Consider the following 27,662-nt stretch of genomic DNA (forward strand, 5'->3'; position numbering starts at 1 on the left):
GTGCTCCACTGCGTAAGCCACACAACAGCAAGTGCTGCTGCCACATGTCGTCTTTTTTTTTTTGGCAGGACAACAGCATTACAAAAAACATAGTAGTTAAGATTGTCACAGGAATGAAGGAAACATTACTACATTCTAGGATAGAAACTCTTCAGTGATGAAGCAAAGCACCAAGCAGGTACCATCCATTGATGGGCACTCTCTGGTTACAGGCCTAATCAGCTTGTAACAAGGAAAGGTTTGGGCCTTGTACTTGGTATCTGAATGGATGAGTCCCATGGTACAGAGCAGTTGAGTGCTACAGGCTGTGATGTCCATACACATGACGCCCATTTGTTACAGGCTGCTCAATCCATCAATTTTCTGGAATCAACTGAACTGCCTTTGCAAACACAAGGCATCAGAAACATACAGAGAAACAAAGCCATTACTAAAAAAAAGTCCACAAATTTGAAGCCGCACTGGCCTAAACCACGCCGAGCTAAAAGAGGGGGCACGTAACACGATCACGCCTGCAAACCCGAAAAACCTATACAACACTCATCCAGGTCCAGTATCCTACCTAGCCCTAGCAACTGAAAAAAGTAAGCCCTTCTTTTAACACTGAGCAACCAAGGACTAAAACTGAGGGGAAAGAAAAACGAATCAACGTAACATTCTGCAAAGACCCTAGCACGTGCGACGAAATCTTTTCCTGTGAATCCCTTGACAACACCAATTTGCTAGCTACCTTAGCCCTAGCAAATTGCGCCTTGTAGCGAGCTTGTGGAGTAGATCCTACAAGATGTTGGGCACCTGCGCCGAGAGCCTTTCCTGCAGCTCTCTCATCTTCGAGCAGAGCTCCACCTTCTGCTCCTTGTAGCTCTGGAGCAGGAAGTCCTTCCCTTCTATCACCTCCTTCAGCTCGCCGACCTCTCTCTTGAGCATCTCCACCCTCTCTGCCTCACCATTCCTCTTCTCAACACCGATACAGTGCAGCTCAGGGTCATCAATGCTGCTATCAGCGTAGCCATTCGCATGCCCATTGGCAGCATCTGGTTGCCAGTTTCCAGCCTGCAAGGGCTTGTCGCGGGAGAGTGCTTCTGCCACACAATGGTCCGCGATGATCTTCCTTAGCTGCTGGATCTCCCTCTCGGATTCGAACAGATCTCGATTGGCACCATCCAGCTGGGACTGCAAATTGGCGGCCTGCGTTTCCTCGATGCTGAGAGAGTTCTTGAGATCAGCTATCTGTGCTTGCATCTCCATGATCATCTCATCACGTCTCCTGAGGTGCTGTCTCAACTTCTGTATGACCTCTCTCTTGATATAAATGTCAGATCCTGATTCTGAAACACAAGGAGAGCCAGAACTGTTTGAGTACTGCAATGGTCTGCGATGATCTTCAAGCCGGTCAGGAGATGATGTCCACATGACGCCACTGTTCTCTTTGCTTGATTCTGGCCCTGGTATCTTTGCAAGAGGAAGGGAGGGTTCATCAGGTTTCGATAAAGAACTTGCAGGTCCTTGCTTGATTTCCACTCCACCATCTGCAATTCCCGCACATAACAACCAACGGTTAACATTGTTTCTGCCTTTTTGCAACAACTGTTAAGTCATAAATAAAAATAGCAAGACAGCATCCTGTGTTAGCCCAGTCAAGGGTGTAACAGTGCAATTTAACAATGCTAAACTCGCTATATAGCCACTTTGTCAGTATACTGCCAGTTTGTGGATTAATTTTTTGCTTCATGGCTAGTACTCATGGATTATGTTCAAGGTATGGAAGATTACATAACTGTAATCTCATAATCCAATGACGCAATGATAGTTAATGACATCAACTGCGTTACTGTATTTACAATGCCAGCTGAAAAAACTCAAGACTGCAGACTGCAAAGTTTGCTGCAACCTCATGAATACTCGGCAACAGAGCATAAATTAAGCTGTAGTACAAGTTACCTGAGACACAGCAGTAGCAATTGGTTTCATCATCAAACCGGTACAGATTGGAGTGTAGTTCACAAGCTCCAGGTCTTCTTTTGGCTGCAAATTCAGATAGTCAGCACTCAGCAGACTGCACATATGACTGCAATTAGAACTAGAACTGCAAATGGGAGCATCAGACCTCTGGATGTACTATTTTGCTTCTTGGTATCAAACATCTGCTTCAGCTTGCACCCAAGTCTGACCGAGAGCGTGCTAACCAGAACTCCTCCTGCGACAAGAACCCAGCTCGGCCCTTCTCCCTGGGCATGGCTAACTCTCCCCGCCTTCTGCACGCTCCCATTAGTCTTGGAGGACCTCATCCTAAGAACAGCTTGACCTAGACAGACATGTACGCATCACAACATGTTCGGCATCATTATTTCCATGCAGTATAGGAAAAGGAGTGGTACATTTCGCCCACACAAATACAGGAAAGGAAGTGCGAAGGCCGCTATCCGATCTTAGTCTCGCCCATACAAATATGGATCACAGTGGCAAGAAAAGATCATGCTGCTGCTGCTACTTCAGCAGCAACAGCAATATGCAAATATGGATCACAGGGGTAAAACAGCATCAGCAACAGCAATTTTTGTTGCAGTGAACTGAATTACACGACCCAAGTGAGTGAACTGGGCAGATAACACGGGCATCTCGCTTGGCATTCAAGTCTGAGGGTGGCGTGTACATGAGTGAAATGGAGGACCACACCACACATGTACAAATGCATCCTAGGTTTCTTTTTTGGGTGCATCCTAGATTTCTGACCAAGAGGGGTTGCATCTAAGCAAGAGGAGTTGCATCTCCGTCGAGTCTGGCGGCTCGGGATCTCACTGCCACAGTAATAATCCATCCATCCATGGAGGGAGCTAGCTCGAGAAACGACGGCGGCGGCCAGCTAGCTCTAAGGATAATCACAGCCATCCCCGCGGTTCCTAGAACCCTAACGGCGCCGACTCCTGCTCCTCTCGGCGGCGCTAATGGCGCGCCCCGCGCATCAGCCGGCCATTTCCAGCCAGACGGGACCTGGCGCTACTGGATCTGGGGAGGTTACGGGGCGAGGAGGGGTCTCACCACTCACCAGACGGTCGGCCTATCGGTCGGCGGCTGCTCCGGCAGCTCCCGTGTGCCTGCCCGGTGCACAGACGCCGTGGACCTGCCCCGCCGATCGCCCGCCCGCCGCCGCCGACGCCGCCACCTGGCGAGAGTTGGGGGAGTGAGGGCTCTGAGCGGAGGGAGAGACGACTGGAGGGGCTGGTTGGGATTTCGGCCTGCGTTATGTTGGGCCTGGGCCGGGCTGAGGAGAACCATCGAGCCCTTCGCTGAAAAGTAGGTATCGGCTAGCTTTTAGGCACCACCCCTCAAAAAAAAAGGCTGGCTTTTAGGCCAGAGAAAGATACTAATCTCACTAAAAAAATAATGGTGCCTCACTAAAAAAATTAAAATATCCTAAAAAATTAATGCCCCTAAAAAATTAAAAAATAATTTTACTAAAAATTTAAAAGACATTAACCAAAAAGATGCAATTCTCTCAAAAAATAAAAGGCAAAATAATTCAATTCACTTGATAACAGAAGAAAAAGAATAGAATCATCAAAGAGTAGGCGAAAAGCGCCTTCCAAGAATGGATAATGGTTAATGATTGGTTAAATAAAATATATGTCTCTCTTTGTAGAGAACTTGTAAGAGAATCTTATATTGTACTCCCTCTGTCCCATAATGTAAGACGTTTTTTGACACTAGTGTAGTGTGAAAAAACATCTTACATTATGGGACGGAGGGAGTAGTACATTTGTACTACTATATGCGAGGCTATATATTGTCAATGCATGAAAATGCATGGTGATTTTTGTCTGTTCAGCTCAAATCATGGCAAAGAAAACACACAAGTTCGCAGTCTGTTACACATCATCACTTGACTGATCATCCACACAGAGGGGCCAAAAAAATAATGTAACCAGCCTACACAACACAAGAGCTCACAGCCTGTTACAGACACCATCACTTGACTGGTCATCATCCACAGAGGCCAACTAAAGCAAGACATCATCAGCATCAATGTAAGAACTCCATGCATGGATAAATGCTACCCTGCTGCCTGAGCTCAACAGTGCAGGTTCTTCAGGTGTCACCGCAGGGGAGCCCATCCTTGCAAGGCGAGTGAAGCTCCTTCATCCGGCCTGGGGGAACCCCGGGCTCCGTCGCCAAGTCCACCTCGGCTCGCCTCTCCACCGCCCTTCTCCTCGCGACCGCCGGCTTACGCAGCCCTCCTCCACCTCTTGTCCGTGAGCTTATCACGATCTCGAGCTCCTTCTTGCGGCCGTGCCACTTCGATCATGAAAAGAGAATAAGAGTTTGGAGTTGGTGTCAGGAAAAGATGAAGATAAAAAAAAATTGTGTAGCGTGCAGCAGCATGCTTCAATGGGTGTAAGGAGTAAGACCAAAGGGTGAATGGATCTACATTTTTGGGGCATTCTAATAAAACAAAAATAATTTAAATAATTATGACAGTGGCTGATGGACCTTTTTTCTAACAAAGGAATTCAGATTATGTCACCAACCATCTCTGTAAGGCGGGAGTACTGCAAGCAAAAAGTAACAAGCCTAAAGGCTTTAGGATCAATCAGAAATGTATTAGGATGTAAATGTCTATATAGGCTCGATCACAAAAGTATTAGGATGTAAACGTCTGTACTTATCACATTCTCATAAAACAGAACCGATCTAAATAGTTAAGAAAATGATGAACCTGTTCCAGATCAAAACAAAAATAGCTTCAGATTATGTAACTAACCATCACTGTAAACAGAGGGTCAGAATAGTATTAGGACATAAATGTCAGAAACGTATTAGGACGCAACGCAGACAAATATAGGAAATGTCCATTACCTTGGTTAGCCTCTCTTTAAGCTTTTGTCTTGTGGATGCCAACACCCGCCTTGGCTGAGCATCTGACTTTTGCAGCACCAGCTTCTCAGGTTTCGCCTTCTTTGTTCTTTTAGTCAGTAGCTCCATTTTCGCTGCTGCTTGAAGCTTCTTGGCAACAATTTTTGTCACCACCCTTTTAAGCTTGTTGGTTACCCGTTCTTTCTCTTTGTTCCATAGGAACACAGACATCATCTCAGACTGTATCTTGTCATAGCTGTCCCAGTCCAGCTTATCTTGCCCGTGGTCACCTTCTTTCGCTGCCTCAGCGATACTATCTGACCATATACGAAGGATCATCTGTTTTGACCTGACAGAAATCATTCTCCTCTCCCATACCTTTCTCAGCACAGCGCTTATTTTGTCTTTACTCGATTGTCTGAAATACGACCAAACAGAATTTCAGAGCTACATACCAGCTATTTATGTATACACCTTAAAATAACACAAACATGTATTTACGATTTACCTATGCAACTGACGGTGTCCTAGCATTTTCTTCTTAACCTGGGATAACAAAAGGAAAAAGGAGAGCAACTGGCTTGAATTTTCAGAGACTTCACAGACCATAACAAGAGTAGTTTTATTCTTTGTCAGATGCAAAAAACGGTGTCTTACATGACATCACCTTGGGATCTCTCAGAGCCTCGATAGTGCCCTGCTTGATGCGCTGCCTGTGCTCTACAACACAAGAGAGAATGTATTACTCCTCCAGATTGTACTGTCATGGCATATACTGCTTGTGCACCACATTGTCATGCACAACTGTTTCGCCGAGGTAAAAAATTCTTGTCAAGAGCGTGGCCGACATACCTTGGGTTAATTTCCTTCCTTTGGTCCAGGGAGCCTTCCCCTTGTTTGCAGCACTAATCTTTCGTCTTCTTTCGATTTCCTTCTCTGACAAACCACCGGGGTAGGCACTGCCTAATTCCAGATTTGATGGTGGACAATCGTCTTGCACTTGCCCCATCATATCGCCCTGCTTGGCTGAAAATGCAGAAGAACAAATATGGGCCCATCGTTCATCCATGTCACCAGATGGTCGTCCTGTGCAAGCCAGTGTTCTGAAGGATGGCCGGGGCGAAACAAGCCCTCGATGCTGTATTGGCCCATCAAGGCGCCGAATTCCTTTCTGCTCCGACGACACGCGGCGCTTGCGGCACGCAAGCTTGACTGTTTGGTACCAGGTAGCAGCAGCGCACTGGAAGGCCGTGGAACGCATGGTCGCCCTGTATGTGCCATTTGGTTCAGTAAGCATTCAGGTTTTTTGTTCACTGGAAAAATTCAGTAGAAAACAACAGCCTCGCCGTCGAGTTACAGTAGGAGGCTGAGCCGATGTCAATGTATTCATTCACAAAATCACAAACGCAGTGAAGAAGGGGAACTAACTAGGCAGCACCTGTACGTATGCACAATTTGGTGCAGTGAGCGTTCAGGTTCGTTGTTCACTGAAGAAATTCAGCAGGACTCTGACACGACAGCCGAGTTACTTACAGTAGGAAGATGAACTGATGTCAAGATATTCATTTACAAGGGCAGTGGGGAAGGCGAGCTACTATAAGTGCAGTACTAGGCAGCAACGAAGTAAATGGAACGGAGCCTGAGCATCCGAAGTGAGCAGTGTAGAGAAGAGAGAGAGAAACAAGGAGAAAGGGTAGGGGATGTTGGGAGTATACCTGGCACAATGCGCGGCCGCAGCCATGGATTTCGCGGGGAGGGAGGGCCTAGGTCAGTAGGAGCAAACAGTGCAGCCTGAGCCGGAGGGGAGAGCAGGCAGGCTAGAGGAACTCGCCGGCGGCGGCAGCGGCCTGAGCCGGAGGGGAGTGGAGGAACTGGTCGGGCAGTGGATAGGAATAGGATGCTCTTCGATGAGGCATCTTGGGCCTGTCGCCTGTGCGTATATGCATATGCGTCCATTCTGGGCTAACAAACTGGGCCTGTAATCCATAGCCAGACGACTCCTCGATTTCATCATATATGATGAGGAGTCTGTGTATATGCATATGCCTTCATTTGGATAGGATGCCCTTTGATTTTTCGATAAAGGGAGTTTTTAGTAACTCAAAATGTAGCATCAGGCGGATACAGAACATGATGACCGACACCCAGAACAAACTAAGAGACGATAAAAAGCTGAAATAACGACAATAGTAGAGTCATATAGGACCGATACTATGCCTATGTCGAATGAGGTGGTGGACCGATCCAGAGATTATGCTGCCACCCATGTTGGGTAAAACCTCCATGGCCACCCGCTCCAACCACATACATACCGGCTTGAACTGTGGATGACATTGCGTTCGGTATAGCGCAGACCACGTACGAAGCGAGTGCGTACAATAGAAAATAACCTATAAAGGGGGAAAATCCCCCCCCCCCACCCTAAAAAACCTAATAATTTCTACATAGCCAAAATCGCCCATAATACTGTTGAATTGTACGTTGGTTTACTGTCTGATGTGGGGAGGTGCAACAATGAATCTTTTCAATACCTCAAGGACTGAATATGGGCGAAGGCGCAAGGGTGGATTGATAAGTCTATGCCATTCTTGGGAAAATAAATTTTGATCAAGTCGGTAGTGCAAGAAATCCTCACGTACTCCATGTTATGCTTTATAATGCCAAGAGGTTTATGTAATCATATTAACACCACGCTCAAGAAAAATTATTGGGGATTTAAGGATGGCATGCGGAAAACTGTGTGGGTCTCATGGAAGGATGTGACAATGCCAAAATATATAGGCGGTTGGGGTTTTTGTAACACCGAGCTCTTTAGCTTGGCCATGCTGGCGAAGCATGGATGGAAAATTCTACAAGAGCCCAAGTCACTTGGTGCGAAGGTATTGAAAGTTTTTTGTTACCCCTTTGCAGATATTCTTGATTTAGAGCTTGGCAACCACCCTCGGCAAGCGTGTTGCGCTATTCATGCAGGGATGTCAGTACTTAAACATGGATTAATTAAGAGAATTAGTGATGGAGAGTCAGCAAATATCCTGAATCATAACTGTCTACCATGCGATAATATGATGTGGGCTTTATAACCGGTTTCTACTAATCACCAACAGTTGCTTCAGTGTTGATTGATGGTCCGTCAAGGCAATCGTATGGTGTTGTCATCAATTAATAACATATATGTCCCATGAATGCACAAACCATACTCAATATACCTATGAGGATGATTGCAACAGAAGACTGTTGGTATGAATAGTCATGTAACTTCTCGATGAAGTCGGCCAATAGCTATTTGGATACAAAGCGTCGGAGGGAAGATTGGTTAGAGAACCGGTCAAGTCATTCAGATACTAGAGGTTCTCCGAATCAATGGATCAAGTTGTGGAGGGCCAACATTCATGCTAAGACGCTAGTGTTTAGCAAAGAATTCTATCCCAACTGGAAGTCCAACCGTTGGCAAGCTCAGGGGTCCACGGTGAGGCGATGGCTAGGGCTCGCTCGAGTTGTGTGCTCGTCAGCAAGCTTCGGGTGTGGTCGTCCAGCTCGATTCCGAGCACTCCTGGACATGCAATTTGGTCAGGGTGTGTGGTCGGTCGTGAAGAAAACGAGGGTCACGACGGCAAGGTCAAATTGATGCTTACCTTGCCGGAATCAATGTCATAATGACGACGTGACTCGGGTGTCATCGTGGACATGTTCTGGGGCATCTCCAGACGTGCGCCTGGTATCCAGACAATGCGCTAATGAGAGGGGGACCGAATGGTGGTGAGGTCGGGGCTCGAGGTGGAGTAGCTCGCCGGAATTTCACCACCAGCTAAGATGAATCAATTCAATCAACTCCTAGTCACCAGAATTATTTTGAGCCACAATATTAATCAATTCCTAGTCACCGGAATTATTTTGAGCCACGGTATCAATCAATTCAATCAACTCCTAGTCACCACTAGCTAAGATGAATCAATCACAGAAATTCTAAATAATTTTTAATTCACTCTAAATTAATAGTTCACATTAAAAAAAATTGACAAATTTAGGATTTGGATTAATTTTTTAAGAAAAATTTTTAGGGTAATTTTTTTGAGAGATAAGGAAGAGCCAGTCTTGGGCTGGGCCTCTTCCACCAAGGCTGGCCTAGTAGAGTTTGCTGTCGGGGATCCTAGCCCAGCCCAGCCCAACCAACAAGGCTCCTCCTTTGGTTTCGTTTGGCTTATAGCCGAGGCGGAGGAGGCGGTCCCGCTTTGCTTCGCTTCGCTTCGAGGGAGGGAAAGCCGGCCACCTTCCCGCTGCCAGCGTCGGCGTCGGCGTCGGCGTCGGTCGCGTCTCCGCCCGCAGGTGAGACGCCGGCCTCCACCCGCCCCTCCCCTCCCCCTCCGCCCCCTCCGCCTAGGGTTTTGTGCTTCACCAACCGTTCCGTTCCGTTGAGCTGACCCCCGTTCCGTTGTTCGTCGCAGCCGCAGGCACCGCCGCCCCCTCGCTCCTCCTCTCCGGCGAGCTCGGCGACTCCCTCGCCGCGGAATCCGACGCTCCTCCCGCTTCCGCACGCCCGCAGGTGCAGGTGAGAAGCGCGCGCCCCCACCTCCCTCCCCCTCTCCGACTCCCGCAGCAGCGCCATCTCCTGCTCGTAGTCAGCAGTTAATCGGCGGGACGGAGGGCCCGCGTTTCCGGCCGGGCGCCGCACGCTCCGCGGCGGACTTTCGCATCTGGGGTCGGGATTTTGGCCGGGAAGGTTGTGCGGTGAACTGTTCTTGGCCGGGAATGTTTCTGCAAACTGCTCTTGGCCGGGATTTGGGATCGCTACGCTTCTGCAAATTTTGGATCGGGATTTTGGCCGGGATTCGCGTCCCGGGCTCCCGCCTCGTCTGTTCTTAGTTATTGGGTATCATATTACTCGAGTTCTTAAGTTATTGCTGTGATTCATGAATCATGCCAATGATGCTTGCTAGTGTATTCCGAGCAGATATTGGATGGATCAGGGGAGCTGCCCCGGCTGTATTGGTTTGTTACTTGTTAGTGTATTCCGTGCAGATATTGCAACTGATTACTTGACTTGTTCTTAGTGCGTTGCTTAGCCCAATTTGTGTGCACATTGCTGTAAGATGAGCTGTGCTGTATGATGTTCCTTTACGATGACAGGTTCTGTCTGCCTTGCAGTCGGATGCATTTGTATTTCAATCTTCTGCTGATGTTGAGATTCATTTGCTAATTGCTAGTTTACTCATGTTCTTACTTACTGGTGTGATTCATGAATGCTTGCTATAAGGGTGCCACCAACGGTTTTGTTTGTTAGCGTATCCTGAGCGAAAATTCCTTCTGATTTTCTTAGTTTCTGAGCAAAATTGGTTGCTGAACCCATTGTATATCTGTCAACCCTTGCCGAGTGTTAAGTACTAGGTGGTTTCTAGGATGCATATGCTTTCACAAAGTTAATTAGCTCCAATTCTCCAGGCAAGCATTCATCTTCTTTTGATTGACATTCATCTTGCATTGCGTCGAATATGCTGCATGCAACCTATTTCATACGCCAACCATGTAGATGGATGCATGTATTTTCTGCCTAGACAAGATTGCGTGCGTGTGTTCTCCCGAATTAGTTCTAGTTCATTGTTGACTATAGTTGTAAATTCCATGGGCATGGTGCATTTGGATCTATAATTAATGAACTATTTCATTTTATTAAAATTTCTTGGTTCCTGCTCTAAACCATATGTATTTATTGCACCTGCTGATGTTGAGATCCATCTGCTATAATATATAGTTTACTTGGGTTCTTAGTTACTTGTGTAATTCATCAATGATTGTTAATGGTGCCACCAACTCTTTGTTTGTTACCGTATTCTCAGCAAAAAAATCCTACCAACTGTTTTGTTTGTTAGTGCATTCTCAAAAAAAAATCCTTCTGATTTTCTTAGTTTCTGAGCAAAATTGGTTGCTGAACCCATTATATATCTGTCAACCCTTGCTGAGGGTGGTTTCTAGGATGCAGATGCTTTCACAAAGTTAATTAGCTCCAATTCTCCAGGCAAGCATTCATCTTCGTTTGATTGACATTCATCTTGCATTGCGTCGAAATATGCAGCATCCAACCTATTTCATCGCCAACCATGTAGATGGATGCATGCATTTGTTTCCTTGCGAAGATTCCCCGTGAGTTCTCCCAAATTAGTTCTAGTTCATTGTTAAGTATAGTCTGTAAATTCCATGCGCACGGTGCATTCAGATGCATAATTAATGAACTGTTTCATTTTATTAAATTTTCTTGGTTCCCGCTCTAAACCATATGTACTTATGGCAGTTGCTGATGTTGAGATCCATCTGCTACAATATATAGTTTACTTGGGCTCTTAGTTACTGGTGTACTTCATGAATGATTGCTACTGGTTTTTTTTTTGTTAGCGTATTCCCAGGAAAAAGTCCTACCAACTGTGTTTGTTACCGTATTCTCAGAAAAAAATCCTTCTGATTTTCTTTGTTTAGAGCAAAATTGGTTGCTGAACCCATTATATTTATCTCTCCCCTTGCTGAACCCATTATATTTATCTCTCCCCTTGCTCAGTGTCAATATTTTGTTGCTTCCACAAAGTTAATTAGTCAAGTACTAGTTGTTTCATCTGCTATGATGTATAGTTTACTTGAGTGTTAGTTACTGGTGTTGTTCATGAATGCTTGCTAATGGTGCCACGACTGTTTTGTTCGTTACTGATATTGCAACTGATTGCTTAAGCTCTGGTGATCGTCTTACTGAGTGGCATGCAATTTTACTTGACCTGTTCTTGGTGCGTTGCTTAGCCCAACTTGTATGCATACTGCTGTAAGATGAGCTGTGCTGTGGGATGTTCTGTTGGAATTAACTTACTGCATGGAGTATACAGAGGGAGTACTTACTGTTTCGTTTGTTCCCAAGAAAGATTCTTGATGTGCTTTCGATGTTTCGCTGCTTTATGATGATGAAAGCTGAACCTGAATGTCGGTGGCATGTGTCCTCCAGAATTAGTTCTAGTTAATTGTTTGAGTACGGTTGATCTCCTTTGCAATAACGAATTGTTGACAAGTTGGTGCCTCTTTCAAAAATTGTCTAGCTGAACAGAAACAGTTCTTTCCCTTCACTTTTGATCTGTACTAGTTTTGTTTTCCGAGCAAAAAAAAAAAAAGAAAAAGAAAAAAAGAGCCAAAACTGGTCGAATGCCTGAATTGATTTATCTCCCAATCAAGTCCTATCTGTTCGATACTACATACTTACAAATTCTGCATCACATTGCAGAGATACCTCATCATGTCAGCTGCTGCCGTGGACTCTGCTGCTGTGGCGGTGCGGAACACGTGTGGCTGCAAAAACACCGGATGCAAAACCAGGTATGCACAGACACACTTGTTGAATTGTATGAACCAGATCCATCCAATCAACTAGTAGTTAGTTCGTAGTGCTGCTATCTAACTGTTGCTTGTTGATATGCTACATGCAGAAAGTGCGCTTGTTTCAGGGATGGTTTGCCTTGCATTCGTGGGCGATGCAAGTGCGAGGGCTGCGCGAACAATTCGAGGGGGCTGGTAAGATATGCTTCTTCCTTAGAGCACACTTCATTAATGAACACCTTGCTGCTCTAGCCTCTGCCAAGAACCTGAAAGAAATGTGTTGCACGTATTCCAGGCTATAGATGTGTTGCCGACGAAGTGCAGCTGCAAAAGCACCAGATGCAAAACCAGGTATGCACAGACACACTGGTTGAATTATATGAACCAGATCCATCCAATCAACTATAGTAGTTAACTGGTGCTGCTGCTATCTAACTGTTACTTGTTGATATGCTGCGTGCAGGGTGTGTGCATGTTTCAGGGAGGATTCGCGTTGCACTGGTCTATGCAAGTGTGTCGGCTGTGAGAACAATCCGCGTGGGCTGGTAAGATATGCTTCTTCCTTAGAGCACACTACATTCATGAACACTGTGCTGCTCTTGCCTCTGCCAAGAATCTGAAAGAAATGTGTTGCACTTATTCCAGGTCAATGAGGCAGATAGCAGGCCGAAGAAGTGCAAATGCAAAAGAACCAAATGCAAAACCAAGTATGCGCAGGCACACTGGTTGAATTATATACTCCCTCCGTTCGAGAAAAAGCTTGTCCCTCAAATGGATGTATCTAGCACCAAGTTAGTGCTAGATACATCCATTTGAGGGACAAGCTTGGGACAAGCTTTTTCGGACGGAGGGAGTTTGAACCAGATCCATCCAATCAACTATAGTAGTTAATTTGTAGTGCTGCTATCTAACTGTTGCTTGCTGATATGCTGTGTGCAGCATGTGCACATGTTTCTGTGCGGATTCGCATTGCACTGGTCTATGCAAGTGTGAGGGCTGCGAAAACACTCCGCAGGGGCTGGTAAGATATGCTTCTTCCTTAGAGCACACTACATTCATGAACACCATGCTTCTCTTGCCTCTGCCAAGAATCTGAAAGAAATGTGTTGCACTTATTCCAGGTCAATGAGGGAGATAGCGGGCCGAAGAAGTGCAAATGCAAAAGAACCAAATGCAAAACCAAGTATGCGCAGGCACACTGGTTGAATTATACTCCCTCCGTCCGAAAAAGCTTGTCCCTCAAATGGATGTATCTAGCACCAAGTTAGTGGTAGATATATCCATGAGGGACAAGCTTTTTTGGACGGAGGGAGTTTGAACCAGATCCATCCAATCTACTATAGTAGTTAATTTGTAGTGTTGCTATCTAACTGTTGCTTGTTGATATGCTGTGTGCAGCATGTGCACATGTTTCAGTGCGGATTCGCGTTGCACTGGGCTATGCAAGTGTGAGGGCTGCGAGAACACTCCGGAGGGCCTGGTAAGATATGCTTCTTCCTTAGAGCACACTACGTTCATGAACGCCGTGCTGCTCTGGCCTCTGCCAAGAACCTGAAAGAAATGTGTTGCACTTCTTCCAGGCCAATGAGGGTGATAAGGGGTGCACCTGCAAGTTAATCAAATGCAAAACCAAGAACTGTGGTTGCCTGAATGTATGCGCTCTACATGCACGCTCCTTCTTTGTTCTGCATTCTTGTCTATTCAGAAACTAGACATGCTGCTGTTGCTTCTCTGATCTTGACTGGAATTCTTCTTTTCCTGAAGCGCGGGGCCAGGTGCACCTTAAAATGCAGTTGCCAAGGGTGCGAAAATGGAAAAGGGACCGGAGGGGGTGAGCAACCACATTCTCCTCTCTTTATGTGTGACTCCTTGTTTGCATGATGGATCACGCCTGTGTATTTCTCTCTGCTGTTCTGCATGTACAAAGCAGCTGATACGTCCCAGGATAGCAGGGAGGCTCAGGTTCCAACAAGCGAATAAGAATCGGGGTAAGTTTGTGCTTCCACTAGGGCAGTTTGTTGAGAGAAATCATAGGTTAATTCTGTGTATGTCTGCCCCAATCTGTTGAGGGATAAGCAACTAATCCTGGTGATCTGCTCCTTTTGTGCAGTGATGACAGTAGGCTTGAGACATACCAGAGCATGATGCAAGTCACCTTACATACTTACCATCCTTGTAATGATTACTCGAAGCAAGCACGGCGAGAACTCCATGATCTGCGATGTCGTTAACCTCAGCCTCAGGGGGCTCTTGATCAGACTGATAGATACTTGATGCTCCCTCTGTAACATTTTATAAGACGTTTTGAGTCCATGGCAGTGTCAAAAAACGTCTTATATCATGTCACCGAGGGAGTACATATATACTCCTGTAAGAATAGTTGCCCTCATCGGTTGCCGTCCATACTCGTTCTTATGCATACATACTTGCTGCAAATGATTTCTCTCTTATAAACTTTAGGAATTTTCTGATGGTGTTTGAAAATTGAAACCCACTAGTACTAGTATGCATGGACAAAGAGGCCCTGGTGGCATTATTTCTGCATTGCGTTACATACTCTGATGATATGCATGCTCTCATCAACTTGTGAATTCCTTGTTAGACTGTATATACGTAGCCTCTGTAATATACTGTAACATTGTATTGTACCCCTTGGGATATCTTCTATATAATGAGATAGCCACACCCCGGTTTAGGGTGTCGAGCAGTTCCCAACATATTACGTTTTACATGGTACCAGATTAGGTTAAGATGGCTTCCGCTGCCTCTACCGCCGCCGCCGCCGTCGTTGCGCCGACCTCTGTCGTCGCCCCCGCCATCGCTGCGCCGGCCCTTGGGTCGCCGTTCCTGGCCTCGCGCCCCCTTGCGATGGCCCATGGCGCTCCTCCATCGCCTGGTCCCCAGATCGGATCGGGCCTCCCTGGCGATCATGTCGCCCCGCCCAACGTCGTGGCGGGCGATCTGTACTCGTGCGGCGCTCCTGCAACGGCTCATGGTGGGCCGCCGCCGCCGTCGTCCTGGATGGCGCCGCCGTCCGGTGCGCCTCCTGTCCCGCACCACTACGGCGTCCAGTCATCCCATCCCTACGGCGCGCCGCCACACCAACCCTAACCGGCGATCTGTACTCATGTGGCTGCGGCTGCCTTGCAGTATGGGGCGCCAGCTGCGGCGTCCTACGGTGCCCCGACGGCTGGTTCTGTCGGGCCCTATCCGTCCTACTCGGGACCGGCTGCACATTCGTCGATGGGCTTCTACGCACCGCCGCATGCTCACGGTGATCAGGCCGCAGTGCCGTCGCCGTTTTACTTCTCACACCTGCTACCGGTGAAACTCACGCCAGACAACTACTTGTCCTGGCATGCCCAGGTGTTGCCTCTTCTGCGGAGTTGCTACCTGGAGGGCTACGTCGACGGGTCCATCCCGTGTCCGCCCCCTCAGCACCCGGCGTATCATGCATGGGTGGCCCAGGATCAAGCCATCCTCTCCGCCATCCAGTCCTCGCTCGCTCCGAGCGTCTCGTCGCTGGTCATCTTCGCCGCTACGTCACGAGAGGCATGGGCGGCTCTTCACACCAGCTTCGCCTCTCAGTCTCAGGCACGTGCCCACTCTATCCGCACCGAGCTAGGTGAGACCAAGCTTGGTGACCTCAGCATTACGAACTACTTCAACAAGATGAGGGGCCTCGCCGACACACTGGCTTCGATTGGCCAGTCTCTGCAGGACCAGGAGTTTACCACCTTCGTGCTTAACGGGCTTGATGATGATTATGACAATCTCGTTGAGAACGTTCATGGCCGTGATGATCCACTTCCACCTCGCGAGCTTTAGGCCCGACTCCTTGGCCGCGAACAGCGCATCAAGGCGCGTCGTGTCTCACCAGGTTTTGCCTCCGCCAATGCCGCGACTCGCGGCAAACCTCCGCGGTCATCATCTTCCGGTGGCAAGCCGGCACCGTCTTCACAGCCGGCCCCGCGTGGCAATGCGCCATCCATCACGGGTGGCAACCGGCCGGTTGCTTGCTGCTCCTCCTGCGGTGCCCCGCAGGCCTGCCAGCTGTGTGGCCTTGAGCGCCACATCGCCTCTCGCTGCCATCGTCGCTACAAGCAAGATTTCCTGGGCCTCAGCAACAATGGTAAAGGGAACGATAAGCAGGCCGCCGCCGCCGTGACGAGTCATGATCATGGTCGCACTCCGCCCTACTCCATTGATCCGACATGGTATATGGACACCGGAGCTACTAACCACCTCACCGGCGAGATGGGCAAGCTCTCTACTCAGGAGCCATATCGTGGTCATGATCAGGTGCACACCGCCAGTGGAGCAGGTATGCGCATCTCTCATGTTGGTCAGGCTTCTCTCCTTGCACACAATTTTCGCAAACTACATCTTTCCAATGTCCTTCGTGTTCCCTCTGCTACGCGTAGTTTGTTGTCTATTCCTCAACTTACACGTGATAATAATGTCCTTGCCGAGTTTCACCCTTTTCGTTTCTTTATCAAGGATCGGGACACGAGGGCCGTTCTGCTTAGCGGTCGTCTTCGCCATGGCTTGTACGCACTTGATGCATCACGCACACCCTCCATGCAGTCTTCTCCTCAGGCGTTCAGTGGTGTCCGTGTGTCGCCCACTCACTGGCATGCGCGCCTTGGTCATCCTGCAGCTCCCATAGTTCGTCATGTGTTGCATCGTTATGAGCTACCAGTTGTGTCCAATAAAACTGCTGAAACTTTCTGTGATGCCTGTCAGCAGGGAAAGAGTCACCAACTTCCGTTTTCAGAGTCTAGTCGTGTTGTGAAACATCCTCTTGAGCTTGTGTTTTCTGATGTCTGGGGTCATGCCCAGACATCCGTTAGTGGTCACAATTATTATGTCAGTTTTATTGATGCCTATAGTCGGTTTACTTGGTTATATCTTATTAAGCGTAAGTCTGATGTGTTCGATGGTTTTATTCAGTTTCAAGCACACGTTGAGCGTCTCCTTAAACAGAAAATCATCCATGTCCAATCCGACTGGGGTGGTGAATACCACAACCTCAACTCGTTTTTTAACAAACTTGGGATTTCGCATCGCGTGTCATGTCCTCATACACATCATCAGAACGGAACTGCCGAACGTAAGCATCGTCACCTCGTTGAAACTGGCCTAACCTTACTAGCTCATGCATCCGTTCCGTTTCGGTTCTGGAGTGATGCTTTCTCCACAGCCTGTTTTCTTATTAATAGGCTTCCCTCACGACTTCTGAAAATGCAAACCCGCTTGAACTCTTACTCAATGAAATCCCAGACTACACGTTCTTCAAAGTGTTTGGGTGTGCATGTTGGCCTCACCTTCGTCCATATAACAAGCGTAAGATAGAGTTTCGGTCTAAGAAGTGTGTTTTTCTCGGGTATAGTTCCCTCCACAAAGGGTACAAGTGCCTACATGTTCCAACAAACCGCGTCTACATTTCTCGTGACGTTGTGTTTGATGAAAATGTGTTCCCCTTTCGTGCACTTCCGACTCACTCTACCACTCCTATGTCATCAGTGCCTGTGTCTATACCTTCGCCTGATCAATTTGTGGATGTTGCATATGCCCCTGCGTTGCTTCCTAATCATGCTGCAGGTATTGGACGCGGCGCCCGTCTCGAGCTTCTTGATGAACAGGTCGTGGATGTGACTCGCGCTCCGGACGTGCATGCGCCATGCATGACGGGTGGCGCCTGTCAACCCGCTACCGCCTCACCTGTGGAGGCTGCCTCGCGGGTGCCCGGCTCGCCCGACACACGTGCGCCCGCGCCTGGCTCGCGGGTCGCCGTCTCGACTGGGCCGACGCTGGCCTCGCCCGACGCACATGCACCCGCCTCGCCTGGCTCGCCTGGGCCGGCTTTGGCCTCGCCCGACTCGCGGGCCTCTGTCTCGCCTGGGTCAGTGCTGGGCTCGCCGGCCGCCGCCTCACTTGGACTGGTGCTGGGCTCGCTGGCCCCTGCCTCGACTGGCCCGATAGTGCTGTCACCTGCCCCGACCAGCTCTGCTTCGGTCTCCAGTTCGCCGACAGGCTCTGTCTCGGCCTCCTCCGAGTCGGACTCGCCTGGTCCCACGCCGGCCTCGCCACCGCAGCCTACAGTTGCTCTTCGTCCTCGAACACGGAGCCAACACAACATTTTTCGTCCAAAGGAGCGCACGGATGGTACGGTTGCGTGGCTTGCTGCGTGCATGGCCCATACTACTGCCGATCCCACTGCAGAGCCTCGTCACTTTTCAGGCTGCACCGAGCATCCCTCACTGGCGTGCCGCCATGGAACAGGAAGTTCAGGCTCTTCACAAGAATGACACCTGGCGTCTTGTTCCTCCAGTACCTGGTGTCAACATCATTGATTCTAAGTGGGTATTTAAAGTCAAGAGACATGCTAATGGTTCCATCGAACAATACAAGGCACGGCTAGTCGCCAAGGGTTTCAAACAGAGGTATGGTCTTGATTATGAAGACACGTTCAGTCCAGTCATCAAGCCTACTACCATTCGATTATTGCTGTCTCTTGCTGTTATTCGTGGGTGGTTCCTTCGTCAGCTTGATGTGCAGAACACTTTTCTCCATGGCATTCTAGAGGAGGAGGTTTATATGCGTCAGCCGCCTGGTTTCATTGATCCGGCACGTCCTCACCATCTCCGTCGACTGGGCGCTATATGGACTCAAGCAGGCCCCTCGAGCATGGCATGCTCGCCTTGGGTCTGTTCTTCGGGCCCTTGGGTTTACTCCCTCCACTGTTGATACGTCATTGTTTCTCCTACAGCATCCTGAGGTTACGATGTATCTCCTGGTTTATGTTGATGACATCATTCTCATCAGTTCCTCTGACGCTGCTGCTGATCGCCTTGTGACTGCTCTCAGTGATAACTTTGCTGTCAAGGATTTAGGTGCACTGCATTTCTTCCTTGGTCTGGAGGTTTCCCGCTCTTCTGCTGGGCTGACTCTTACTCAGAAAAAGTACTCCCTGGACTTGTTGCGGCGTGCTGGAATGCTTCAGTGCAAACATGCTGTCACTCCGATGTCTGCCACTGATCGGTTGTCTGCCCTTGATGGAGACTCTCTCTCGTCTGATGATGCTACTGAGTATCGTAGTCTTGTTGGTGGTCTGCAATACCTTACTATTACCAGGCCTGATATCTCTTATGCAGTCAATCATGTGTGTCAATTTCTGCATGCCCCCAGGACATCTTATTGGTTAGCTGTGAAGCGTATTTTGCGCTATGTCTGTCTTACTGCCTCCTATGGTTTGCTTCTTCAGCCTGCACCGTCGTGTGAGCTCTCAGCTTTCTCTGATGCAGACTGGGCTGTTAGTCCTGATGACAGGCGATCCACGGGGGGATATGCGGTATTCCTTGGTTCTAACTTGATCGCCTGGAATGCTCGTAAGCAGGCCACAGTCTCTCGCAGTAGTACTGAAGCTGAGTACAAAGCTGTTGCTAATGCAACTGCTGAGATCATATGGGTACAGTCTCTATTGAAAGAGTTGCGTGTCTTTCCGGCTCAGCCTCCAGTTTTGTCATGTGACAACACCGGTGCTACATATCTCTCTTCTAACCCGGTGTTTCATGCTCGGACAAAACACATTGAGGTTGACTATCATTTTGTTGGGGAACATGTTGCACAGAAGCTACTCTGTATCAAGTTTATCTCATCCAAGGATCAACTTGCTGACATCTTCACGAAGCCTCTTCCACAACCACAGTTTGTAGGCTGTAGGCGCAATCTTAACTTGCTTTGTACTTCAGGCCATAGTTAAGATTGAGGGAGGGTGTTAGACTGTATATACGTAGCCTCTGTAATATACTGTAACATTGTATTGTACCCCTTGGGGTATCCTCTATATAATGAGATAGCCACACCCCGGTTTAGGGTGTCGAGCAGTTCCCAACATATTACGTTTTACATGGTATCAGATTAGGTTAAGATGGCTTCCGTTGCCTCTACCGCCGCCGCCGCCGTCGTTGCGCCGACCTCTGTCGTCGCCCCCGCCATCGCTGCGCCGGCCCTTGGGTCGCCGTTCCTGGCCTCGCGCCCCCTTGCGATGGCCCATGGCGCTCCTCCATCGCCTGGTCCCCAGATCGGATCGGGCCTCCCTGGAGATCATGTCGCCCCGCCCAACGTCGTGGCGGGCGATCTGTACTCGTGCGGCGCTCCTGCAACGGCTCATGGTGGGCCGCCGCCGCCGTCGTCCTGGATGGCGCCGCCGTCCGGTGCGCCTCCTGTCCCGCACCACTACGGCGTCCAGTCGTCCCATCCCTACGGCGCGCCGCCACACCAACCCTAACCGGCGATCTGTACTCATGTGGCTGCGGCTGCCTTGCAGTATGGGGCGCCAGCTGCGGCGTCCTACGGTGCCCCGACGGCTGGTTCTGTCGGGCCCTATCCGTCCTACTCGGGACCGGCTGCACATTCGTCGATGGGCTTCTACGCACCGCCGCATGCTCACGGTGATCAGGCCGCAGTGCCGTCGCCGTTTTACTTCTCACACCTGCTACCGGTGAAACTCACGCCAGACAACTACTTGTCCTGGCGTGCCCAGGTGTTGCCTCTTCTGCGGAGTCGCTACCTGGAGGGCTACGTCGACGGGTCCATCCCGTGTCCGCCCCCTCAGCACCCGGCGTATCATGCATGGGTGGCCCAGGATCAAGCCATCCTCTCCGCCATCCAGTCCTCGCTTGCTCCGAGCGTCTCGTCGCTGGTCATCTTCGCCGCTACGTCACGAGAGGCGTGGGCGGCTCTTCACACCAGCTTCGCCTCTCAGTCTCAGGCGCGTGCCCACTCTATCCGCACCGAGCTAGGTGAGACCAAGCTTGGTGACCTCAGCATTACGGACTACTTCAACAAGATGAGGGGCCTCGCCGACACACTGGCTTCGATTGGCCAGTCTCTGCAGGACCAGGAGTTCACCACCTTCGTGCTTAACGGGCTTGATGATGATTATGACAATCTCGTTGAGAACGTTCATGGCCGTGATGATCCACTTCCACCTCGCGAGCTTTACGCCCGACTCCTTGGCCGCGAACAGCGCATCAAGGCGCGTCGTGTCTCACCAGGTTTTGCCTCCGCCAATGCCGCGACTCGCGGCAAACCTCCGCGGTCAACATCTTCCGGTGGCAAGCCGGCACCGTCTTCACAGCCGGCCCCGCATGGCAATGCGCCATCCATCACGGGGGGCAACCGGCCGGTTGCTTGCTGCTCCTCCTGCGGTGCCCCGCAGGCCTGCCAGCTGTGTGGCCTTGAGCGCCACATCGCCTCTCGCTGCCTCGTCGCTACAAGCAAGATTTCCTGGGCCTCAGCAACAATGGTAAAGGGAATGATAAGCAGGCCGCCGCCGCCGTGACGAGTCATGATCATGGTCGCACTCCGTCCTACTCCATTGATCCGACATGGTATATGGACACCGGAGCTACTAACCACCTCACCGGCGAGATGGGCAAGCTCTCTACTCAGGAGCCATATCGTGGTCATGATCAGGTGCACACCGCCAGTGGAGCAGGTATGCGCATCTCTCATGTTGGTCAGGCTTCTCTCCTTGCACACAATTTTCGCAAACTACATCTTTCCAATGTCCTTCGTGTTCCCTCTGCTACGCGTAGTTTGTTGTCTATTCCTCAACTTACACGTGATAATAATGTCCTTGCCGAGTTTCACCCTTTTCGTTTCTTTATCAAGGATCGGGACACGAGGGCCGTTCTGCTTAGCGGTCGTCTTCGCCATGGCTTGTACGCACTTGATGCATCACGCACACCCTCCATGCAGTCTTCTCCTCAGGCGTTCAGTGGTGTCCGTGTGTCGCCCACTCACTGGCATGCGCGCCTTGGTCATCCTGCAGCTCCCATAGTTCGTCATGTGTTGCATCGTTATGAGCTACCAGTTGTGTCCAATAAAACTGCTGAAACTTTCTGTGATGCCTGTCAGCAGGGCAAGAGTCACCAACTTGTTTTCAGAGTCTAGTCGTGTTGTGAAACATCCTCTTGAGCTTGTGTTTTCTGATGTCTGGGGTCATGCCCAGACATCCGTTAGTGGTCACAATTATTATGTCAGTTTTATTGATGCCTATAGTCGGTTTACTTGGTTATATCTTATTAAGCGTAAGTCTGATGTGTTCGATGGTTTTATTCAGTTTCAAGCACACGTTGAGCGTCTCCTTAAATAGAAAATCATCCATGTCCAATCCGACTGGGGTGGTGAATACCACAACCTCAACTCGTTTTTTAACAAACTTGGGATTTTGCATCGCGTGTCATGTCCTCATACACATCATCAGAACGGAACTGCCGATCGTAAGCATCATCACCTCGTTGAAACTGGCCTAACCTTACTAGCTCATGCATCCGTTCCGTTTCGGTTCTGGAGTGATGCTTTCTCCACAGCCTGTTTTCTTATTAATAGGCTTCCCTCACGACTTCTGAAAATGCAAAACCCGCTTGAACTCTTACTCAATGAAATCCCAGACTACACGTTCTTCAAAGTGTTTGGGTGTGCATGTTGGCCTCACCTTCATCCATATAACAAGCGTAAGCTAGAGTTTCGGTCTAAGAAGTGTGTTTTTCTCGGGTATAGTTCCCTCCACAAAGGGTACAAGTGCCTACATGTTCCAACAAACCGCGTCTACATTTCTTGTGACGTTGTGTTTGATGAAAATGTGTTCCCCTTTCGTGCACTTCCGACTCACTCTACCACTCCTATGTCATCAGTCCCTGTGTCTATACCTTCGCCTGATCAATTTGTGGATGTTGCATATGCCCCTGCGTTGCTTCCTAATCATGCTGCAGGTATTGGACGCGGCGCCCGTCTCGAGCTTCTTGATGAACAGGTCGTGGATGTGACTCGCGCTCCGGACGTGCATGCGCCATGCATGACGGGTGGCGCCTGTCAACCCGCTACCGCCTCACCTGTGGAGGCTGCCTCGCGGGTGCCCGGCTCGCCCGACACACGTGCGCCCGCGCCTGGCTCGCGGGTCGCCGTCTCGACTGGGCCGACGCTGGCCTCGCCCGACGCACGTGCACCCGCCTCGCCTGGCTCGCCTAGGCCGGCTTTGGCCTCGCCCGACTCGCGGGCCTCTGTCTCGCCTGGGTCGGTGCTGGGCTTGCCGGCCCCCGCCTCACTTGGACTGGTGCTGGGCTCGCTGGCCGCTGCCTCGACTGGCCCGATAGTGCTGTCACTTGCCCCGACCAGCTCTGCTTCGGTCTCCAGTTCGCCGACAGGCTTTGTCTTGGCCTCCTCCGAGTCGGACTCGCCAGGTCCCACGCCGGCCTCGCCGCCGCAGCCTGCAGTTGCTCTTCGTCCTCGAACACGGAGCCAGCACGACATTTTTCGTCCAAAGGAGCGCACGGATGGTACGGTTGCGTGGCTTGCTGCGTGCATGGCCCATACTACTGCCGATCCCACTGCAGAGCCTCGTCACTTTTCAGGCTGCACTGAGCATCCCTCACTGGCGTGCCGCCATGGAACAGGAAGTTCAGGCTCTTCACAAGAATGACACCTGGCGTCTTGTTCCTCCAGTATCTGGTGTCAACATCATTGATTCTAAGTGGGTATTTAAAGTCAAGAGACATGCTAATGGTTCCATCGAACAATACAAGGCACGGCTAGTCGCCAAGGGTTTCAAACAGAGGTATGGTCTTGATTATGAAGACACGTTCAGTCCAGTCATCAAGCCTACTACCATTCGATTATTGCTGTCTCTTGCTATTATTCGTGGGTGGTTCCTTCGTCAGCTTGATGTGCAGAACACTTTTCTCCATGGCATTATAGAGGAGGAGGTTTATATGCGTCAGCCGCCTGGTTTCATTGATCCGGCACGTCCTCACCATCTCTGTCGACTGGTTAAGGCGCTATATGGACTCAAGCAGGCCCCTCGAGCATGGCATGCTCGCCTTGGGTCTGTTCTTCGGGCCCTTGGGTTTACTCCCTCCACTGCTGATACGTCATTGTTTCTCCTACAACGTCCTGAGGTTACGATGTATCTCCTGGTTTATGTTGATGACATCATTCTCATCAGTTCCTCTGACGCTGCTGCTGATCGCCTTGTGACTGCTCTCAGTGATAACTTTGCTGTCAAGGATTTAGGTGCGCTGCATTTCTTCCTTGGTCTGGAGGTTTCCCGCTCTTCTGCTGGGCTGACTCTTACTCAGAAAAAGTACTCCCTAGACTTGTTGCGGCGTGCTGGAATGCTTCAGTGCAAACATGCTGTCACTCCGATGTCTGCCACTGATCGGTTGTCTGCCCTTGATGGAGACTCTCTCTCGTCTGATGATGCTACTGAGTATCGCAGTCTTGTTGGTGGTCTGCAATACCTTACTATTACCAGGCCAGATATCTCTTATGCAGTCAATCGTGTGTGTCAATTTCTGCATGCCCCCAGGACATCTTATTGGTCAGCTGTGAAGCGTATTTTGCGCTATGTCTGTCTTACTGCCTCCTATGGTTTGCTTCTTCAGCCTGCACCGTCGTGTGAGCTCTCAGCTTTCTCTGATGCAGACTGGGCTGGTAGTCCTGATGACAGGCGATCCACGGGGGGATATGCGGTATTCCTTGGTTCTAACTTGATCGCCTGGAATGCTCGTAAGCAGGCCACAGTCTCTCGCAGTAGTACTGAAGCTGAGTACAAAGCTGTTGCTAATGCAACTGCTGAGATCATATGGGTACAGTCTCTATTGAGAGAGTTGCGTGTCTCTCCGGCTCAGCCTCCAGTTTTGTGGTGTGACAACATCGGTGCTACATATCTCTCTTCTAACCCGGTCTTTCATGCTCGGACAAAACACATTGAGGTTGACTATCATTTTGTTGGGGAACATGTTGCACAGAAGCTACTCTGTACCAAGTTTATCTCATCCAAGGATCAACTTGCTGACATCTTCACGAAGCCTCTTCCACAACCACAGTTTGTAGGCTATATGCGCAATCTTAACTTGCTTTGTACTTCAGGCCATAGTTAAGATTGAGGGAGGGTGTTAGACTGTATATACGTAGCCTCTGTAATATACTGTAACATTGTATTGTACCCCTTGGGGTACCCCCTATATAATGAGAGAGCCACACCCCGGTTTAGGGTGTCGAGCAGTTCCCAACATATTACGTTTTACATTCCTTCATTGATGGCTCTGCTTGAAAATTGCCTGCAAGCTCTACTCTGAAGGAGGCAACCATGTCCAACTGATACACACGACATTTGTAGCACAAGAGCTTGGCTTAAAACTTGTCGACCAACTCAGAGGCCATAGGACATAGCACCCTCTTCTTTTACATACATACGCGCAAACTGATGATCAAGGTTAAGACACTTATTTTGGGACGGAGTGAGTATTACCTTAGTAGAACTATATTGCCGGAGTGAGTTTCTTTTTACAGAAAGGGCCAAGTCTATATGTTGATAAACTAGCCCTTATAAGAACATCACTAAAAAGGGAAAATTATAGGCAAGTTCTTGATGAAATCAGCACTGTCCTCATTCTACATCCACAGCTTGTTGCCGCCTATGGACCTCCATCTCATCGGAGCAACCTTGTTGAAACCGAGGAGCTTGAAGAAGCAGCGGTCGGGAAGTCGTGTTCCTTTTCCTACAAGGCTGCTCCGATGAGATCTAGATTATTATATTTCTACAACTTCAAAAATAAGCAGTGTTCCTTTTCCTACAAGGCAGAACTCTTCGGTAATCGGTTTCTCCCTCCCATCACGTCCCTTTATCGATTTTTTTAGAGTGGATTTTCTACTCTCGGGTGTATTACACCCAAGTTGTCAAAAAAATTGAAAACTGATATCAAACAACATCGAAAAAATCTAAAATTTTGCGACATCAAACTCTATCGAATGTTTGAGGTTCTTGCAAAATTTCATCCAAAAATAACATCCGAGGACCTCCCACAAAAAAATCGCTGCTCAAATAGTGCATAGAACTTTGAACTGCGATTTTGATTTTTTGGTCAGAGCTCAAGTATGAAAGAATTATGGAAGCGTCTCAATCTCCATATAGGGAGACCCGCGTTGTATATATTCATAGATGATGGTGCGTACAATGTGCGGCAGCCCCTGTCTAACCATCGAGAGAATATACAGGAGAGGTTACGTGGGAAAGAGGGTAGAGAGAAGAGAGGACTCCTAACAACTCTAACCTCCTGGCAAATATTCTACGTACATGACTCTTACGTATATTGTGACAGCACACAATACCACATATTGCATGTCTAACACTCCTAATCTGAACTTCTCAAGTTAAGATTATGTTTGAACTCTTCAAATTGTCTTGTAGCCAAGGCCTTTGTAAACCCATCTGCAACTTGGTCTTTTGAAGGAATAAATCGAATATCCAACTCCTTGCTCGCAAACCTTTCTCTAACAAAATGGTAATCAATCTCAATGTGTTTAGTCCTCGCATGAAACACAGGATTAGCAGAAAGATATGTGGCACCAAGATTGTCACACCAAAGACATGGTGTCTGAGCATATATTCCAAGTTCCTTGAGCATGGACTTAACCCATATGATCTCTACTGTTGCATTAGCCAGTGCTTTGTACTCTGCCTCGATACTAGATCGTGACACTGTTGCTTGCTTCTTGGCACACCAAGAAATAAGATTAGGTCCAAAGAAAACTGCAAAACCACCCGTGGACCTCCTGTCATCCAGGCATCCTGCCCAGTCAGAATCAGAGAAAGCACTAACAAGAGTAGATGAGGACTTGTTGAAGGTGAGTCCAACACTTAAAGTGTTCTTTACATATCGCAAAATACGCTTAGCAGCAGTCCAGTGAGCTGAGGTAGGTGCATGAAGAAACTGACACACTTTGTTGACTGCAAAGGAAATATCAGGCCGTGTAAGTGTCAAGTATTGAAGTGCACCAACCAGACTTCTATACTTGGTGCCATCCTCTTGACTCAAGAGTACACCCTCTGCAAGAGACAGTTTTTCTGCACTGGAAAGCTGAGTTGGGGATGGTTTACAGCCTTGCATCCCAGCCTTGCTCAAAAGGTCAGTTGCATATTTTTCCTGAGAAAGATGAAGTCCACCTTCATGGTTTATCTTTACCTCAATACCAAGAAAGAAGTGAAGATCTCCTAGATCCTTGAGAGCAAAATCTAAGTGCAAATCTTGCAACAAAGCGGTGACAGCCTTATCAAAGGAATTGGTAACAATAATATCATCGATATAAATAAGAACAAAAATGATGGTATGTGACTTATTATAAATGCACAAGGATGTGTCTGACTTGGAGGGAATGAAACCAAGTGTTTGCAGTTTGGAGCTCAAGCGGGAATACCATGCTCTGGGGGCTTGCTTTAAACCATAGAGGGATTTGTCAAGCCGACAGATATGGAACGGTTTGTTTTTATCCTCAAACCCAGGAGGTTGTTTCATGTAAACTTCCTCTTCCAGAACACCATGAAGGAACACATTCTGCACATCTAGCTGAGGAAGACTCCAGCCTCTGGACACAACAATGGACAAAACAAGACGAATGGT

The 27,662-nt window shown here is 48.9% G+C and overlaps 3 protein-coding genes across 4 annotated transcripts; 1 reads left to right on the forward strand and 2 right to left on the reverse strand.

Annotated features, from left to right (window-relative positions):
- Window positions 1-409: 409 nt before the first annotated feature.
- On the reverse strand, window positions 410-3,256 carry LOC123183320 (uncharacterized). 2 transcript variants are annotated; one of them, XM_044596104.1, is made up of 4 exons: window positions 3,040-3,256; window positions 2,108-2,305; window positions 1,942-2,025; window positions 410-1,529 (listed from the first exon to the last, which is right to left on the reverse strand). In XM_044596104.1, the coding sequence occupies exons 2-4, from the start codon at window positions 2,286-2,288 to the stop codon at window positions 778-780; spliced, it is 1,017 nt and encodes a 338-aa protein (XP_044452039.1). In that variant the 5' UTR covers window positions 2,289-2,305; window positions 3,040-3,256; the 3' UTR covers window positions 410-777. The 2 variants fall into 2 exon arrangements, with proteins under 2 accessions (XP_044452039.1, XP_044452038.1); XM_044596103.1 differs by having other exon boundaries at window positions 3,047-3,247.
- A 526-nt stretch (window positions 3,257-3,782) lies between these two features.
- On the reverse strand, window positions 3,783-6,770 carry LOC123183321 (uncharacterized). Its single transcript, XM_044596105.1, has 6 exons — window positions 6,567-6,770; window positions 5,704-6,119; window positions 5,519-5,571; window positions 5,360-5,397; window positions 4,855-5,269; window positions 3,783-4,293 (listed from the first exon to the last, which is right to left on the reverse strand). Exons 1-6 carry the CDS (start codon window positions 6,590-6,592, stop codon window positions 4,087-4,089), a joined length of 1,155 nt encoding a protein of 384 aa, XP_044452040.1. The 5' UTR covers window positions 6,593-6,770; the 3' UTR covers window positions 3,783-4,086.
- Window positions 6,771-7,686: 916 nt separating this feature from the next.
- LOC123161325 (uncharacterized) lies at window positions 7,687-14,732 on the forward strand. Its single transcript, XM_044579165.1, has 15 exons — window positions 7,687-7,730; window positions 9,056-9,174; window positions 9,294-9,397; window positions 12,101-12,192; window positions 12,303-12,387; window positions 12,488-12,543; window positions 12,656-12,737; window positions 12,838-12,899; window positions 13,132-13,213; window positions 13,314-13,375; window positions 13,591-13,672; window positions 13,773-13,844; window positions 13,957-14,023; window positions 14,120-14,180; window positions 14,303-14,732. The coding sequence occupies exons 1-14, from the start codon at window positions 7,687-7,689 to the stop codon at window positions 14,170-14,172; spliced, it is 1,062 nt and encodes a 353-aa protein (XP_044435100.1). The 3' UTR covers window positions 14,173-14,180; window positions 14,303-14,732.
- Window positions 14,733-27,662: the final 12,930 nt, after the last annotated feature.

Source organism: Triticum aestivum, chromosome 1D (assembly GCF_018294505.1).
Source record: "Triticum aestivum cultivar Chinese Spring chromosome 1D, IWGSC CS RefSeq v2.1, whole genome shotgun sequence".
In the NCBI taxonomy this organism is placed as follows: domain Eukaryota; kingdom Viridiplantae; phylum Streptophyta; class Magnoliopsida; order Poales; family Poaceae; genus Triticum; species Triticum aestivum.

What these genes read in the sequence shown, in the direction of transcription:
- LOC123183320 (XM_044596104.1), bottom strand. Translation starts at nt 2,288, where the DNA reads ATGAGGTCCTCCAAGACTAATGGGAGCGTGCAGAAGGCGGGGAGAGTT. An exon ending in GCAAAATAGTACATCCAGAG is followed by an intron (nt 2,026 to 2,107) that starts GTCTGATGCTCC and finishes CTGAATTTGCAG; the next exon opens with CCAAAAGAAGACCTGGAGCT. An exon ending in TTGCTACTGCTGTGTCTCAG is followed by an intron (nt 1,530 to 1,941) that starts GTAACTTGTACT and finishes CGGGAATTGCAG; the next exon opens with ATGGTGGAGTGGAAATCAAG.
- LOC123183321 (XM_044596105.1), bottom strand. Translation starts at nt 6,592, where the DNA reads ATGGCTGCGGCCGCGCATTGTGCCAG. An exon ending in AGGCTCTGAGAGATCCCAAG is followed by an intron (nt 5,398 to 5,518) that starts GTGATGTCATGT and finishes TTGTTATCCCAG; the next exon opens with GTTAAGAAGAAAATGCTAGG. An exon ending in TTAAAGAGAGGCTAACCAAG is followed by an intron (nt 4,294 to 4,854) that starts GTAATGGACATT and finishes TCATGATCGAAG; the next exon opens with TGGCACGGCCGCAAGAAGGA.
- LOC123161325 (XM_044579165.1), top strand. Translation starts at nt 7,687, where the DNA reads ATGGATGGAAAATTCTACAAGAGCCCAAGTCACTTGGTGCGAAG. An exon ending in AGAACAATCCGCGTGGGCTG is followed by an intron (nt 12,738 to 12,837) that starts GTAAGATATGCT and finishes CACTTATTCCAG; the next exon opens with GTCAATGAGGCAGATAGCAG. An exon ending in AGAACCAAATGCAAAACCAA is followed by an intron (nt 13,376 to 13,590) that starts GTATGCGCAGGC and finishes TGCTGTGTGCAG; the next exon opens with CATGTGCACATGTTTCAGTG.